The 15,872-nt window shown below is 43.8% G+C and overlaps 1 protein-coding gene across 4 annotated transcripts in view; it reads left to right on the forward strand.

Moving 5' to 3' along the window:
* The first annotated feature begins 640 nt into the window (after window positions 1–640).
* The window catches only part of DGCR2 (DiGeorge syndrome critical region gene 2), a 45,093-nt gene continuing 29,861 nt past the window's right edge, over window positions 641–15,872 (forward strand). For 2 of the 4 annotated variants that reach the window (XM_068208880.1, XM_068208881.1), the window contains exon 1: window positions 3,553–3,652. In XM_068208880.1, coding sequence (XP_068064981.1) covers window positions 3,568–3,652 — 85 coding nt within the window. In that variant the 5' untranslated portion in view covers window positions 3,553–3,567. Of the gene's footprint in view, window positions 976–3,552; window positions 3,653–15,872 lie in introns of those variants that run through there. The other 2 variants (XM_068208883.1, XM_068208884.1) reach the window with 2 other exon arrangements.

The raw sequence follows: 15,872 nt of genomic DNA on the forward strand, positions 1-15,872 counted from the left end.
GGCAGGGGCAACCAGAGTAACGTAAAAGCAAAAGAGGATCAACCTGGAAGCCTGCTGGGGCTGGGAAAGTCCAGAGCTTTGTGCCTCTGCTGTGGGGCAGGCAAGGTGGTGGCCCTGGGAAGTCCCTGCAGGGGCAGAGAAAGGCCGTGGCAGCAGAGATGGAGGGGACCTGGAAAGGCTCTCCCGGGGTACAGAGGAAGCTGGTTGGGGCTGTTCCAGTGGGAATGGCAAAGGCTGTCAGGGAGTGACGGATGTGAGTAGGAAAGGATATTCCAGCTGGGGACAGGGAAATGCTGCTCTGGAGAGAACAGGGGACTGATAGAGGCTGCCCTGGGGAGGTAGAGCGAACTGAGCAAGAGTTATCCTGGGGGTAATGGGGCTTCCATTCTGGTGAGGACTGAGGGGCTGATAGAGGCCGGATTGCGGTGGCCACCGGTGGCCATCCCGCGGGGGCCCGAGGGGCCGGGGGTCGCGGGGCGCTCGGGGCCGCCCCGCCACCGCCCCCTGCCGGCGGCCCCGCCCGGCCCCGCCCAGCGCCGCGAGGGGGCGGGGCGTGCCTGACCGCGCGCTCGGCCGCGCCCCCCGAGTGCCGATTGGGCGGGCGGCGCGCGGCGGGAGGGGGCGTGGCGGCGCGGGCACGGCGGCGGGGAGGCGCGGCCGCCATCTTGTGCCGGCGGAGCCCTGCGAGCCGCCCCAGCGCGGCCGCCTGACCCGCGCCGCTCCCGCCGCAGCGAGGGCCGCCGGCTCCGCCCGGGGCGGCGGCGAACGGCGGAGGGAGGGCAGGGGAAAAGCTCGGTGCGGACCGGGGCCCCCCGGCGGCCCCTCCTCCCGCCGCTCCGCGCGTCCCTCCCCGCGGGTTTGTGGCGCTGTGCCGGGGGAGGATGAACGGAGGATAAATGGTGCCCAAGGCGGACAGCGGCACCTTCCTCCTCCTCTTCCTCCTGGTGCTGAGCATCACCGAGCCGCTGCGGCCAGGTAGGGGCGGCGGCGGCGGGGCCGGGGGTGCCGGGCCCGGGCGGCCGGCAGGGTGAAGCCCCCGGGGTCGCCGGGGACAGCCCGGGTCGGGGGCCGGAGTGGCCCGGAGCCGGCCCCGCCGGGGAGGTTTGGGCTTGGCTGCCGCTTTGTGCGTTTGAGCAGAGCCGGGACGCGGCCGAGCATCGGTCCCCTGCGCCGGCTGCCTGGAGCCGAGAGAGCCGGGATTTACCCGGGGAGTCAGGGCAAAACGTGCGTGTCAGAGTGCGAAAGCTTGGCTCGACATCTACATAACCCTGCGGGTAACGAGCGCAGAAAATGTGCTGACGAAGTTTTCAGGTGCTTGTTGCTTACCTGCTTTTATACTGTGGGCCTTGGATGCCTGCACGGCCAGAAAAAATGCTTGCTTTCGAAGAGCCATTTAATCCTGCCAGGAAGAGAGAAGAAAACCTGCCGCACCTGGTTTGTCTTTCTGGTTCTGTTTGCGCTTCTTTTAGGGAAATAATTCAGCGATGGAGTTGGTATGCTAGCTGCTAGGCATGGTGCTTAAAATCTTAAGTTAGGAGAAATGGTTGGTGCTTGTGGGTAGAAAACGACAGTTTTTCTAGGTATATCGCTCAGCTGGAGTTTCCTTTTGGGTGTTGAACTCTCTTGGAGCTTGGCAAAGCCCTCGAGTATCATGGGCAGCTCTTGCCAAAGAGCATCAGTAGCCAAGGCATGAGGCTGCCTGGGGTGGTTTGCAGGTTTGGGAATCGCTCTCCGATCGCACCAAGCGACTGTTCCGTGCTCCTTGTAAATAGGAGAGGAAGAACCTTGGTGTACTTTGAAGGCCCCTTGTTCTTTCTCTTTGAAATAACTTTTATGACCCAGACTAATAAAACGTAACAGTATTAATGAACTGCGTCAAAGCGAGTTCCCAGCAGAGCTGAAACACAATTGGGTCAGTGTAGGCAGAGTTATTGAAATAACTGACTTGGTGTTGAAACGTCTCTGTGTCTGCCTTGTTTTGTTTTAGCTTGTGTTTTTGGCAGTGCAGTGTATGTACAGGGCTTATGATGTGCACTTAGGTAGCCAAAAAGCCCTTGTTGTGTTGGTAACCTAGTATTATTACAGCTAGAGGCTTTTATGGCTGAGAAGGTACTATGTAAAACTGATTTGAAGCAGCTCCTTTTTGCTGGCACTAAGTGCTATAGGCTGCTGGATTGCTGGGTGAAAAGGTTCAGCTTATTCAGAGCTGTCTCTGTGCTTTTATAGGTGGGTGTACTTGACCCTGAACTCTGCTGGTGTTGAGCATTGTAGCCTCCTAGAAATTCAAAAATGGCATTTTTCATATTGTGTCACATTTGTCACTCCTGTTTGATATTGTACCTCTGTCAACAGCTGATGCTTGATGGATGAACACAAGTTTTTCACTTAGATTTACTTTGTTAAGATGAAAGATATTTTTCTGCTGGTGCTGTGTAATGCTGCTTTAGAAATTTGTGGTGCTGTAGCCTCACTGGCAGAAGTGTCCTTGTGAGCAAACCTTTACGATCTGCTCAGCTTCTACACCACTGGCTTTGAAACTCGTAGTGTTAGAATTCCCCTGTGGCAGCTCCATAAGTACTCCATGAATTTTGCTCAAACCATATGTATTCCTGAACTCAAGGCGATGCATGTGGATGTAGTGTTCCAGGTGGAATTCCTTGCTGTACGAGGAGTTTCTGAGACCCATTTGGAATATACTCATCCATCCTGTTTACGTGGTGGCTGAGCTGTCCATGGTGATGCCTCTCCCTCCTCCTCAGAGGAGAGCCCATCACTTCTGGGTGGCCTCACAGCTCTTTTGCTGATGTCACCTGGCTTGTTTGGTTTGCTTCATTTCATGTCTTGAATCTGCTGTCTCAAACAAATCACCCATTTGACAGATTAAGAGCACATGGTTTGATCCTGAAACATGAGGTGCAGGTAGGGAAAACCTGGCTCATGCAAGTACAGAGGACATACAGAACCAAATTTGCCACTTTAATCAGTGGTGAAGAAGTCCCCCTAGTCTCCTCTGGGGAGAGACAGCAGAAAGAGAAGAGTACTTGGACTTAGAATTTATTTCCCAGGTGGTGTTTGCTTTACTTTTTACTTCTTTAAACCTGTGTGTTATAGCAAGTGTCTTTTTGGTTTAGGAAGCACGCCTGCAGCTTGCTTAGCTTCAATCTGTACTTGGAGCTATCAGATGAGTGCTGCAGAGCCCAGGGAGGTTTTATGTACTCAGAGATGAATGTGTAGTCCCTTCACAATTCAGTCCCGGCAGATCAGGCATCTCTTTGTATTTCCATGTTAATTTGACACTAGCTTTGTATCCATGTTCTTGCTGTGCTCTTCAGACAAATAAAACCTTCTTTTAAGCCTCCTCAACTGTAGTATCTTTTCATGCAATCTGAAAGGCAGTGATTTTACATGGGCCTATTTTTTTCTGCATTTAGGGTGAGGTGGGCTTTAGTAAATTAGGAAGAAATTAATTAAAATTTTTTTTTTCCCTCAGTTTTATTCTCTCTTGGTTACATGAGTCTGTTTTGTGCCACTGCCATCACTAACAGCAAAAGGTACTTTCAACATACCATGTCACTGGCCTGTGCCGTGCAGATTTGGGTTCCTGAAGGCACTGTGGGCAGTTGGACTTTTCTGAGCCTGTGGACTTGTAATGGTAATTTTGAGCCTTTGAGAATTGCCACTTGGATTTTTTTTTCTCCCGGTGTTTCCATCTTTCTCTTCTGTTTTGGCCATATCCTTCTTGTTTTGACTAGTTGCCTGCTTTATAGTGTATTTTTGAAAGCGTTCTTTTTTTTCAAAGTAGGGCAGTTTTCCTTGAGTTGTGTTACTCACTGTTTTTGGAATCTGCTAATGTGAATCAAAGCTGAATGTATCGAACTCTTCCAACTCTATGGGTGTAGAGTGAAGGACTAAATATTTCCTTTTAACACTTGCTGATTTTACTCTGTCTGTTGCTTTTTGGGGATATTTACCACAGTAGGGTTTACTTTAATAAAATCTTTTCCATCTGCTTCAGGTTATCTGACTAGCTGGCTGAGAGAGCTGATGTCTTTGTGTGAGGAAATATTTCAGTGATGTGTTAACTGAGTTATAATAACATATTCTGCTCCCAGCTTAGATTTCGCCTGGGTTTCTGAACCAGTGCATTTCTGTCGATTGTTGGAAGAGCCTCAGAGATGTAAGTTATTATGAATTCAGTCTTTCGCAGTTTGAGAATATTTAAGAAGTTTCTTCTTCTGTTAACATCCCAGTGCATCCCACTGAGAAGTGGAGGTTTTGGTGTCTTTGTGTAGCGTTGGGAGCTTAAGCAGTCTGGAATGACCACGCTGACATGTTTCAGCATACTATTTAGAGGATTAATTAAGATCATCATCACTAAAGACAATAACATGTTTTCATATTTCTCTAACAAGATACTGCTGCTTGCTAATGGAAAACACTTAAACATGGTCAGGCTTTATATTGGATTTTGTAATAGTGGTTTAGTACAGAGCCTTGTGAATGTAGGTCATCAGCCTTTCTTATTAGAGCATTTTCCAGGCAGCTAAAAGCCAATTGAGTTCTTGTTCTTGCAGCGTTTTTTCTCCACTTCAAAGCCAGCTAGAGGAAGTAATTTTATTACCCAAGTTCTGTTTCAAAAAATATTGCACAATGTACTTAATCTGCAATGCTTAGAAAGACTTGCCAGTGCAAGTGGTCTGGTTAAAACCCCACATCCAGCTCACAGCTGGAACTTCCCATGCGCTTTGGAGCTTGCTGGCAGCTGTGGTTGTGCTCTTACAGGTGGGGTGTTGGTGTTTTGACACGATACAGTTGACAGGTGTGTTCAAACTGCTAACTCTTCCTTGTCTTCTAATCAAGAGGTGTTGGTCTTAGTGCAAGGCAGAACTCATCAGAGCAGAGGTCTAAGCAAACCCATGATCAGCAGTTTCAAGGTGATCCACTGGTGTGCTGTGACTGGATGGGTCTGGTTTTGTCCAGTTGAAGTGTATTGATTAATTCAAATGGAGACCCATATATATCAGTCATGAAATTTGCTCTGGCCAGTGTTCCTCTGCTCTGGAGAGACTTTGTTCGTAGGCAAACGTGAACCCTTATTTTGCTCGTTGTTCACTGTCTCCACCTTAGTGAGAGCTGTGGTGAGTGATATTTATTCAGTTTCATGTCGTTGCTAGCTGCAGTTCCTGTCTGTGTATTTAGGTGAATTCCCAAGAGGAGGGTTCTAGGAGTGAGGAGTAGAAGGGCTTTTATCACACTTCCTCAGTTAATTTTGCTGAAAGTAGGGCTTGGCCTGTCTTCCAGTCTGGTGTATTTCCCCCTCATCCCTTTGCTTCTTAATCTACTGGTTTTAAGTTTTATTTTTCTTCCTACTGTTACCTATTACCGAGTTTTTGTCCTGATGTTCCTTGCTCTGCTGTTTATTGTTTTTACAGCTGCAGAGCGAGGCTGACAGATGCAAAAAAGCTTTTTTTGTGGCTGATCTCAGTGCAGCAGAGAGACAAAGCAGAAGGTATCAGACCTTATTAGCAGGTCTGATACTTTAAGACTGGTAATTCCTGATGTTAATTATAAAGCAAAATTTTTGAGGTGCAAGTGTATTTGCTACTAGCTGTGGCTACAAAGTAAAGGAGAAAAAAGGAGTCAGTAGGCAGGGCTGTTTGCATTGCTTTGGCTCTGAGAAGTAATAAACCAGAGGGGCACCTTGGGGGTTTGCAAACACATGACTTCTATGTCCCTACAGTAGATTTGGGGGCAGGGGAAGGTTGGTCCAGAACAGCAGAAGTGATGGAGGATAGAGCACTGTCACAGCCTCTCTCTGCAGCAGGAGGAGGCAGCTGTGCTTCTTTCTGGGTATGTGAGGGGAAAGGCACAGCTAGACTGAAGAGAGAGGAATTTTAGATACCAAGTATGAAAGATGTAAAATCCCCTGGTGAATGTCAGAAAACCAGTCAAGACTTCAATGAATCATTCTGTCCCCTGGCATTACCTTTGTTAGGGCTGGTTTTGATGTTGAATTGCAATGTAAGAGTAGTAGCTACCTCTGTGGTCCATCTTTGAGTAATGCCTGGGTCTCTGGGTTTTTACGTGGTGATTTCTTGCAACTTTTATAAGTTCTTGTTTGATGCTGTGAGGTGCATATGAATAACTTCTTTTGTGAGTAGCAGAACTTTCCATTGTGCAGTGCAGACCTGTGTACCCTGAGTGGAGCTTCTGATACCTGAAAGTTCTGTCTGGAGCAGAACCTAGAAGGAACTGAGTGGAATTACAGCTCCTGCCCTCCAGGGCTTAATGTGTGTGCTCAGGGTTGTTCTGTATTTTGAAGTGGACATGTGCATTGGGTTCTTGCAGTGATAGCCTGGACAAGGAAGAGCTTAGATAAAAAGGGAACAGAGTACAGCTAATGAGAGACTCTGCAGATCTTTTGCTGTGTGATCTGAAGGGTTAACCTGTCATGGGAAGAGCCTTGCTAATACTTTATTCTGTGCAGGCTGATAGAAGGTTATGGCTAGAAGGTGTATAAGAGATGGGGGTCATCTGTCTTCCTGTCCCAAAAGAAAATCTGGCAAACCCAGGTAACTCCTGAAGGTGTTTGTCAAGCACATTGTTAATGATTTCCTGTGATAAACTCCAAACACCTGATTCTTTTGGTAGCTCTAGTGACCAATCTGTTTGTTCTGCAGTTAGAGCTTATTATTTGTATAAATGCAGTCTAATGCACAAGTCCCTCATAAGCTGTGGCTTTAAAGAACAGATTCACACTTTTCCAGGACAGTTCAGTGCCAGTTTTTCTGCAGTACTAAGTGTGGTGGGTGCCTGCCAGTGCCCAATCCTTCCTGGCTTTCCACTCTCTGGAAGGGTTTTTGTTTCATGCTGGATCCTTGCATGGCAGGCTCACATGTCTGCACTGCAGTTCAGTGGTGGTTTTGTGGAGGATCCTGAGTCCAGGAGGAAACATGGATCTGTTGGTGAAGTCGTTGATTTGCTGCAGCAGGACATGAGCAACTTAGTTACTTAAAAACATGAGTTTGGGATTAACCTTTAATCCATATTCCCTGAACTGTGAAATCCTCTGGCATATTGTGTTTTCCTGTGAAACTTTAAATTTTTCTTTGTTTTAAAGGTTCAGCCTGCTAATTCTGGGTTTCATGAACAGCGTTTTAATAGTATTTGCTAAATGGATCTCCTGAGAAAGTTATTAGTAGTGTTTCCCTGCCATTCAGAGAATTTAGTAATACGGTTTTAAATTTAATGGCAATTTATAATAACTTCATTATCTGTAACTAAACTATATAACATTCAACTTCCTACTTAATTAAAATTGGTTGTTCTGACATTATATTTAGCTTCTGTTTACTGATTATTGTGCCTGAGAATTATCAGCCAGCTCAGGGGGTGGAAATGTAGAAGTAGCTTTTGGTGGCTACTCTTGGGATATTCCCTGCTCTTTTTCCTTTAACTGATTTTTCTTTGCCACATTTTCATTTGTGTAACTCTTTTTTCCTGTGTTGTCTTCTCTTTCATACACCACTTCTGTTGTGCTTCCTCATACCTTTCCCACTATAGGACCAGTTACTTGGGCTGCCCAGTGGAATTATTTGAAAGTCAAAGCTAGTAGAAAAATTAAGTGCCATTTCTAGTAGAATGATTCTGAGTGTTCTGGCCTGGCTGCAAAACTGTGTTGGTGTTATCCCTTAGTATTTCTGTGTTTGGTCTGTGTTAATATTTCTTTAGCAATGTAAACAAAAAGATTTATTCTGATTTAAAAGTAACTTAACTTTTATACACTGTAAAAGAAAACAAATAACCTGCTGGGTTTGAGTTTGTGCACAAGTAGCATTTTACCTTGTATATGTTAAACCTCTAAAACTTACTGCAGCTTGTTTTAATCTAGGGATGGTTAAAACTGCATTTGTGTTTTCTCTCTGTTGGATTTGTAGACATGTGATACACTTAAATTACTCTTCACTAGTTAAAATCAGTGATATAAGAGTACTCTATAAATGAGATCTGGGAAAATCTGCATGAAATGCTGGGAGTCTTGCAGGAAGGAGACAGGAGACTTAAGTAGAAGCATCATGCCACTTCAATTCTGGCAGTAAGCAGGTTGGAGGAAATGAATCAAGAATGCTGTAGTGCCCATCTTTGTCTTTCTGAGCAGTAATGGAATTGAATGTAGTTTTTTCTATTGAGGTGGCAGCTAAAAAATGGCAAAGATCAAATTTTGTGGCATAGTACCTGACACATGGACATAATAGATGTTGAAGAGTGCTGGCAGTACTTGAGTTGTTAGAAGGTGTGGGGGATGAGAAAACTACTCTCAGAAGGTTAGGTGCCTTTTTACAGCTGGGTTGGATCTGTATTTGCTGACTTCTGGTAGAACTATTAAACTTAGGAGTTTGATATGTGGAATTTCTCCTCAGGTATCTGTTTTGCTGGGGAAGAGGGAAGCACAGGCTCTCATGCAGTGTGGACAGACAGAGCTGTGGCTGACACTGGCCACATTCCTGCCCTGTCGGGCTTCAGTGGAGCAGGGGAATGCTATTCAAAGCATGAGCCATTTGCTCCAGTACACGACAGCCACTGCACCAGCTCGTGTGCAAAGGACAAAACTGGGTTTCTGTATTTGAGGTCATAATATTTCTGTGTATTGAATTTTTGCTCTTAAGTGTTCTTGGTGCTTGCTCATCGAGTCTTGTACAAGATGTGAACAAAAGTGAAACAGGAGCAAAAGCTTTTTTTAGTGTGACCTGCATTTGAATAGTGCTCAGGCACAGCTTTCCTGACCCCCTGAATTGTTTAAGACCTTTAACTTTCTTAGGGCCCTGTAGAGAACTTCTTCCATGTTCATTTGGCTTTGAAATTAAAAAATAATGTTAGTTTTTGGAGAGCGGTGTAGTTAAAAAATACCTGGTTTCATAGGTAGAAGTTTGTCACCTATTTGCTGTAAAGATTACTGCAATTCTTCATGTTTTAGTTCATCAAAGTTTTTAAAGTGTGTGCTTAGCTTTGAATTGTGTATTTTCATTTGATTTGTTAGGATTGCTCATGTGCTGAAAGTTTAAGGAATATGCTTAAATACTGCTGAATCGTGTACTAAAAAAAAAAAAGATGAGATAGGAGCTTTTTTTGTTTTCCTGCAAAGAAGGAACATGTGTAGTCTTGCTGAAAGTAAATAGGCTTGCTAAGTAATACTGCTGAAATGTGGCAATTCCTACTTTCAGTTTAAATGGTGGTTACAAATTAGCCTTGATTGCTCTGACAGTTCTTGAATTGATGTTATCGTGTTTCATCTGGGTACTCTTCTTGTTGAAACGTGATCTAAAGAAAATACTAATTCAGTTCATGTAAAATTTTGGATTTGAATTTTTCCTCTGAGGAAAATGAGTTTCTCTAGAGTATTTGGTAGCTTTTAGTTGTTTGGTTGGGATGTTTTTTGTGGGCTTGGGGTTTGTGTTGGTTTTGTTTATCTGTTTGGGGATTTTTTTGTTTGTTTGTACACCTATAGTTTATTTGGTCAAAGGGAATACAGCCTCTTCCTCTACTGACTCTTAGCGAAACTGTTTTGTATATGAACAAATACTGATCCAAACTGACTTGGTGGGATGTATTAATCTTGAGAATACAGGAAGAGGAGAGGAGCCGTCTTGCATGCCTGGATTTTTGTGGGAGTAGTTCTGGGTGGGCACCTACCAGGTAATAGCTTTAGATATAGAAGTACTTTGAGCTGTGGACCCAGGTAGTTGAAAGATTTCTGGTGTGTGTGGGATAATCCATCTGCCCTGACCTGGTATATGGATTGTAGGGAGAAAGCACCGTTGTTGATGGTGCCCTTTTCTGGAAACAGCTGATGACTTGCTGAGTATATCACTGCTGATGTTGTTCTTAATGGACTTTTTCTCTGTTGCTTCATTTCTTGGGAGAATTAGTATGTTGTGTGTGTGGCTGTATTTAAATTCTGTGTGAGGGATAGTGCTGTTTACTTAGCACTATTTCCTGTGAGCTTCTTTCATAAGCAGTGGGGCTTAATGAAACCTGGGCTCCAGTGGGCTTTTCTCTGTCCCTGTACCTCCTCTGCTTGGCACTGATTTAATAAGGCCATATCTTGCCTGTGTCCCTCTGCTAATCCACAATACGTTCTCTGGCATGAAAAAGCTGGGGGTGCTGCAGGGTCTCTTGCAAAGTTCAGTTACCCCAGCTCACCACTTCCCTCTGCTGCCAGCTGGGAAACCACCCCCGGTGGTGACAGTGTGACACCCAGGTGTGCCAGCAGGCTGGCACCTGCTGAACAGTGCAAGCCATGTGGGGTTTCCTGCCCTCTGAAGCTCAAGAAGGTCATAATTTCCTTCCCTTGTGCAAGCTTTGGAAAGATATACACTGTCTTTTCCTGGTTTTGACTTCTCTCAAGCTTGCTTGAAATTGTTTAGTGAATTTGTGAGGTGTGATTGGCACTTTTACTGATCAGCTTTCTTTAGGGAAAGGGTTAAAAATTTGGTGCAGCACAGGTGTAAGTCACTTGTCACTGTTGTACTAAAACACTGAAATCCTGCCTGAGGCTGTACAAAACACTTGAGGCCCTGAAAAAGGTTGTTAGTGTAGAGAAACAGTAGGCTTTAATTTTGAACCATATTAGAGGCTTCTCGAGTACCAATGGCTTTGGTTTTGTTTGTACTGACTGCTCTTTGTGCCTGTGCTGTATTTTGCTTTTCCCTTCTGCCTCTTTACTTATTATCATAATATAACAGTTTCTTGGTGGGGAGAAGAGCAAGACTGTTGCTTAGCCTGGTATTCTCACTATGAAAATAAACTGGTTTTCAGTCTGGAATGCTGAATTGCCTAATTCACAGTATTCTTTCAGCTTAGTTCAAGTAGCAAGTTCTGTTTTCTCTTTGGTTTTCGCAATGCTGGAGAATTGGGAAATAAATTTTTTCTGTTTCAGTCTTAGGAATAAGTGCCCACTTTCATGAAACTCAAAGTCTGAATTTTCTAAGTCTTTAAAAATTATAGCCAGGATTCCCATCCAAGAAGCTCTAATGTTGTTGCTTTGGCTGAATGCTGTGTCTGTTCCCTGCCTTTGCTTTTTTATTTTTTTGGTAGTTACTTTGATTTCTCTTTTCCATCCTTCCTGGCCTTGAGTTTGCCCTCCAGACAAAGAGCAGACAGTGAATTGCAGTGAATGACACTTGTGAGCAAGGAAAAACTGGGTCATTTCCAAGCTTGTGCAGGGTGTAGGTATAATAAATACAGAATCATAAGATCATTTCAATTGGAAAAGACCTTTGAGACCATCTAGTCCAACCATTAAGCCAGCACTGCCAAGTCCACTAGCAAAACATGTCCCAAAGTGCCACATCGACACCTCTTTTACGTACACAGGGATTGTGACTCCATTTCTCTGGGCAGCCTGTTCCAATGCTTGACAACCCTCTTGGTGAATAAATTTTCCCTCATGTCCAATCTAAACCTCCTCTGATGCAATTTAAGGCCAATTCCTCTTGTCGCGTTGCTTGTTAGCTGGGAGAAGAGGCTTGCTAGCACTTGCTTCCAGGTAGTTGTAGAGGGTGGTGAGGTGTCCCCTGGGCCCCACTGTCTGGAAGGTTTTTCACTGAGTGAAGAGCATACCCTCTGAACCGAGGGCAGCCCGTTTATCCAGGAGAATGCTGCAGCAAGTGGTGTCAAAGATTTACTAAAATCTACCAGGTAAATGACATCCACGGCCTTTCCCTGGACCACTAAGTGGGTCACCTTGTCCTAGATCAGGTTATTCAGGCAGGACTTGCCTTTCATAAACCCACACTGGCTGGGCCCGATCACCTGCTTGTCCTGTGTGTGCCATTTGTGGAGGACAATCTGCTCCGTAACCTTCCCTGGCACTGAGGTCAGGCTGACCAGCCTGAAATTCCCCTCATCCACCTTATGACCCTTCTTACAGCAGCTGGCTGTCATTCTTGCTGATTTCCAGTCAGCTGGGACCAACTGGGTTAGCCGGGACTGCTGGTGAATGATAGAAAGTGGCTCAGTGAGCACTTCCACCAGCTCCCTCAGTGTCCTTGGGTGGATCCCACCCAGCCCCATAGACGTGTGTGTGTCCTGAGTGGCCATAGCAGGTCACTTAACATCTCCCCTTGGGTTATGGGGGCTTCATTCTGCTCCCTGTCCCTGCCTTCCAGCTCTGGGGAGTGGGCACCTGGTGAACAAATATGAGGGGAAGGAGACTGCCACCATCCCTTACTGTGCTGTAAAATCTGGATGCTGAGGCGATCTCGCATAACTTACTATGACAGAACTCTGAGTAATACTGAATGTTGATGAGTGTTACTCATTAAGGATTTACAGTTTTCAGCTGGAATGCTGTCACAATTTTAATTACTTCATGAAAGCATGCTGAGGTTATGCAAAAAATGTCAATGCCTCTAACATGTATTATTAATTTATTTTTGGAACTGATGCATTCCTATTAAATGGGATTATAACTTCAGAATCTCCAGTTTTTAGGAGCTGGAATTAGATTTGGGAATAAGTATGGGCTGTGTTTTGGCTATGAGCATATCATGTGGCCTTTTTTTCCCCCCCCAGGCTGTGTGCTGTTAGGTGCTGCTGTGCTTTCATACTCTCCTGCACATACTTAGGCTGTGATGAACCAAAGCTACATGATCTAAGGGTACTTCCTCAGCATGTTTTCAGTATGACGGGTGAATCACCAAGCATTTTATCTTCTGTGGAATTGGACATGAAAATGGAATGCTCTTTTTCTCTAGCTTTTATTTCTTCTGAAGGTTTTTAATTTTAATTATTCTATAGGCTTTTAATTTGAAGAACAGCAAATAGAACCAGTTTTATTGAGAAACTAATAAACTATCTATGAAATGGATAACTGATGGTGACACATGAGCTTCACAAATAGTTTTCTTCTCTGGAAAAGATTGGTGTTATAGTCGGCTTTCCTCCTACTGTGACTTTGTTATAAAGTACTGTATTTATTTATTCTGCTACACTGAATGCAGCAGTGGGTGGTATAATGATAAACTCAAAAATATGTAATGGACATCAGATTGACCAAGTGACACACAGACCTGCTGGGAAATGAATGGTTAGTGGAAACCTCTGAGATCTGGAGCTGAGGGAAATACCATTTACGTACGGCTTCAGTTCCCTGAGAGCAGAGCCCTTGTATGGGATTGGGGGTACCTCAAAGACAGGTTAAGAACAAGAAAACCTCTGCAGACCGAGTCAGAACATCCTCAGGTGCAGTTTGTTGTGAGCTGCTCTGTCCCTGAGAGCTGTTCAGCCTTGGCCTCTGCGGCGGCCCTGCTCCTTACAGGCTGGCAGATTCTCAGGAATTTGTGAGGTACACTGTACCTGCTCCAGTGAACTTCACTGGTGGGCTTGGGAGACATCCAAGTTAGGGAAACTGCTTTTTAAGTACAGATGATTGCCTTAAGGACAATTTTTTCACATATCTGCTGAGGACATTATGATAACCATCATGATACTGTTGTGTTGGAAATATTAAGAGTGTTTTAAAGTTTATGTTACTGCAGTAAGTACCAGTCTAGAGCAATATTGATTGTGTTATGCTTCCTCTTGAGCATAAATATTAGATATAGAGCTGTGTGTGTATGTTTGAGGGTGGTGGGCGTGGTATTCCTTCTGCTGTTTTGTTTCTGGTGCTTGTTTGCAGGCATTTGGTGAGCACTGGTGCTCAGCAGAATCTCCAGGAGTGAAGGACTTAGGGAGTTGGGCTTTTTGCTGGCAGGGACTGAGATCTGATCATACTCATGCAGTGTAGCATGGCTCAGGTTATATAGAAATAGTGATTTAAAAAATAATTTTCAATTTTAGTAAACTTGTTCCTAAATGTGTTAAAATATGAAAGGATAGTGCAACATGTAAGTACAGGTCTTAAGTATGTAGGTTGAGTATTACAAAACATAAGAAAGACCTGTTGGACAAGTTAAAATCTGAATAAGAAGAGTTAGTGCTCTAAGCACTTGTAGTTAGAGTTTTTGTTACTGCTTAATCAGCTTTTGATGACTGTAATTGCCTCTTGAAATCTGAACAGAATATTCCCTTACAGGTTGGTTCATCTGGTTTGGGACAATGAGTGACTTACACTGAGAAAGAAGGAAGTATTTTTGTCTTTTGTTTTTCTTTGGTCTGTAAATAAAAATGATGCCAGAGGATATACCATGTCCAAACTTGAGAAATGTGATCAAAATAAGCAAAGTAAGTTTGATGTACACAAAAACCTGCCATTCTTCATTAACAGATTATGTGTAAAACCAAACCATGTATTTCAAGCTTATCTCTTCCAGTACAAAAATTTCAGAGTAAGAGCTTATAATTGAAATAACATGAATCAAATCTCAGTTTCCATACAAATGAAGCTCAGCAGACAAGAACAATTAATGTAGCAAATAAAAAATTACATTTCTTTGTGTTAAAAACTGAAATAGATTAAAATCTATACTTGCTGTGTAAACACTAACACCTAGTACATCTGTAGTCTTAGCTACTAAAATACTATCTTAATGTATCAGGCTTTGCTGACTGCTGAATCCTTTAATAAAAAAAAGTTCAGTAATTACAGCCAGAAGAACCCAAACTTTCACAATCAGCGATAGTAGTCACGGAATTTAATTTCTGTATTAAAGGACTTGGCTGAATTGAGAGTTACATTTTGGAGTCTTTAGTTTCAGCCTCTGATTCCTCATCTGTACCTCTGAATTTGTGAATTGCTGTGATATCAAGGTTTTTATACTGCTGGAGAGTTTATATTTTAGAACTAGGAACACAGGTGAGGGGAATGTTCTGGGATACATTTCTACTTCAGGATCTATTGCTCCTTTTTCCACAGGTTTCTGTAGTGTTAATCTTTGGTGTCTTGAAAATACAAGGTTGAAATTTAGATTTTGAGAACTTTGATGTATTCACCTAATGCTTTTCAGTAGATGTTTATTACATGTGCCTGAGATAGGGCCTCATCATTTTTATTGGATGTAATATTTCTTCCAGCTGAATTTCTTCTGTATCTCTGTCTTCAATTGAAGCAGGAGAGATAATCCTGCTAAAACAGTATCAAAGTTTTCTCATTTACCCAGCAGCTTATCTTTGCAGGAAATGTTTACAGCTGCTGGCTTTTGCTCATTGCCACGAGCTGTTCCCACCCCTCTCCTTCTGTCACCCCCGTGGTGTGTGACCTGGGACCAGCCTTTCGTGCCTCAGAGCTGGACCCTGGTCCTCAGTCCAGGCTTTTCTGACGCCATGGAGGTGAAGGTCCCAACTGTTTAAATGTTTGCTGTTAGAACAAATATTTAAAACAATAGACACATTAGTAGATGTTCTGTCTTCGGTGACAGACAACTATAATGATGCCCCAATTCCACATTAATGGATACTGGATTTGTACAGCTATATTTCTGCTGAATTAGCTGGAGCATGCAATCTTTCTGGTTGCAAGAGGACAAACCAGAGCTGATCTGGCTTAACGTGGACAGACAGCAGCTAATTTGATTTAAAGCTTGCTGTTTCAAAGCCAACTGATCGCATTCATTTAGGAAACTGAACCAGCAAGGTGAACTTGTTTTGAATCAACACTTTGTCTCACGTGTCTGTTACAGCCTTGCTTTGGTATTGGAAGCTCTAAAATGCGATGTGCTGTGTTGAAAAAGTAGTTTCACATACTGGATATGGATCGTCCCCACCTTTCTTTAAAATAAAACAATTGTTTTGAGTAGCCATTTATCCCTTATGTCTTGCATAGAAAGGGGGAAGATTAATAAAAAATTAGTTGTAGATTAGATGTGAGCAGGAGGTGTCTAAGTCCAAATGAACCTCAAAAGTCTTTAAAAATGATGCAGAAAATACAGGTTTCA

The sequence above is a fragment of the Anomalospiza imberbis genome, chromosome 18 (assembly GCF_031753505.1).
Source record: "Anomalospiza imberbis isolate Cuckoo-Finch-1a 21T00152 chromosome 18, ASM3175350v1, whole genome shotgun sequence".
Taxonomy (NCBI): Eukaryota; Metazoa; Chordata; class Aves; order Passeriformes; family Viduidae; genus Anomalospiza; species Anomalospiza imberbis.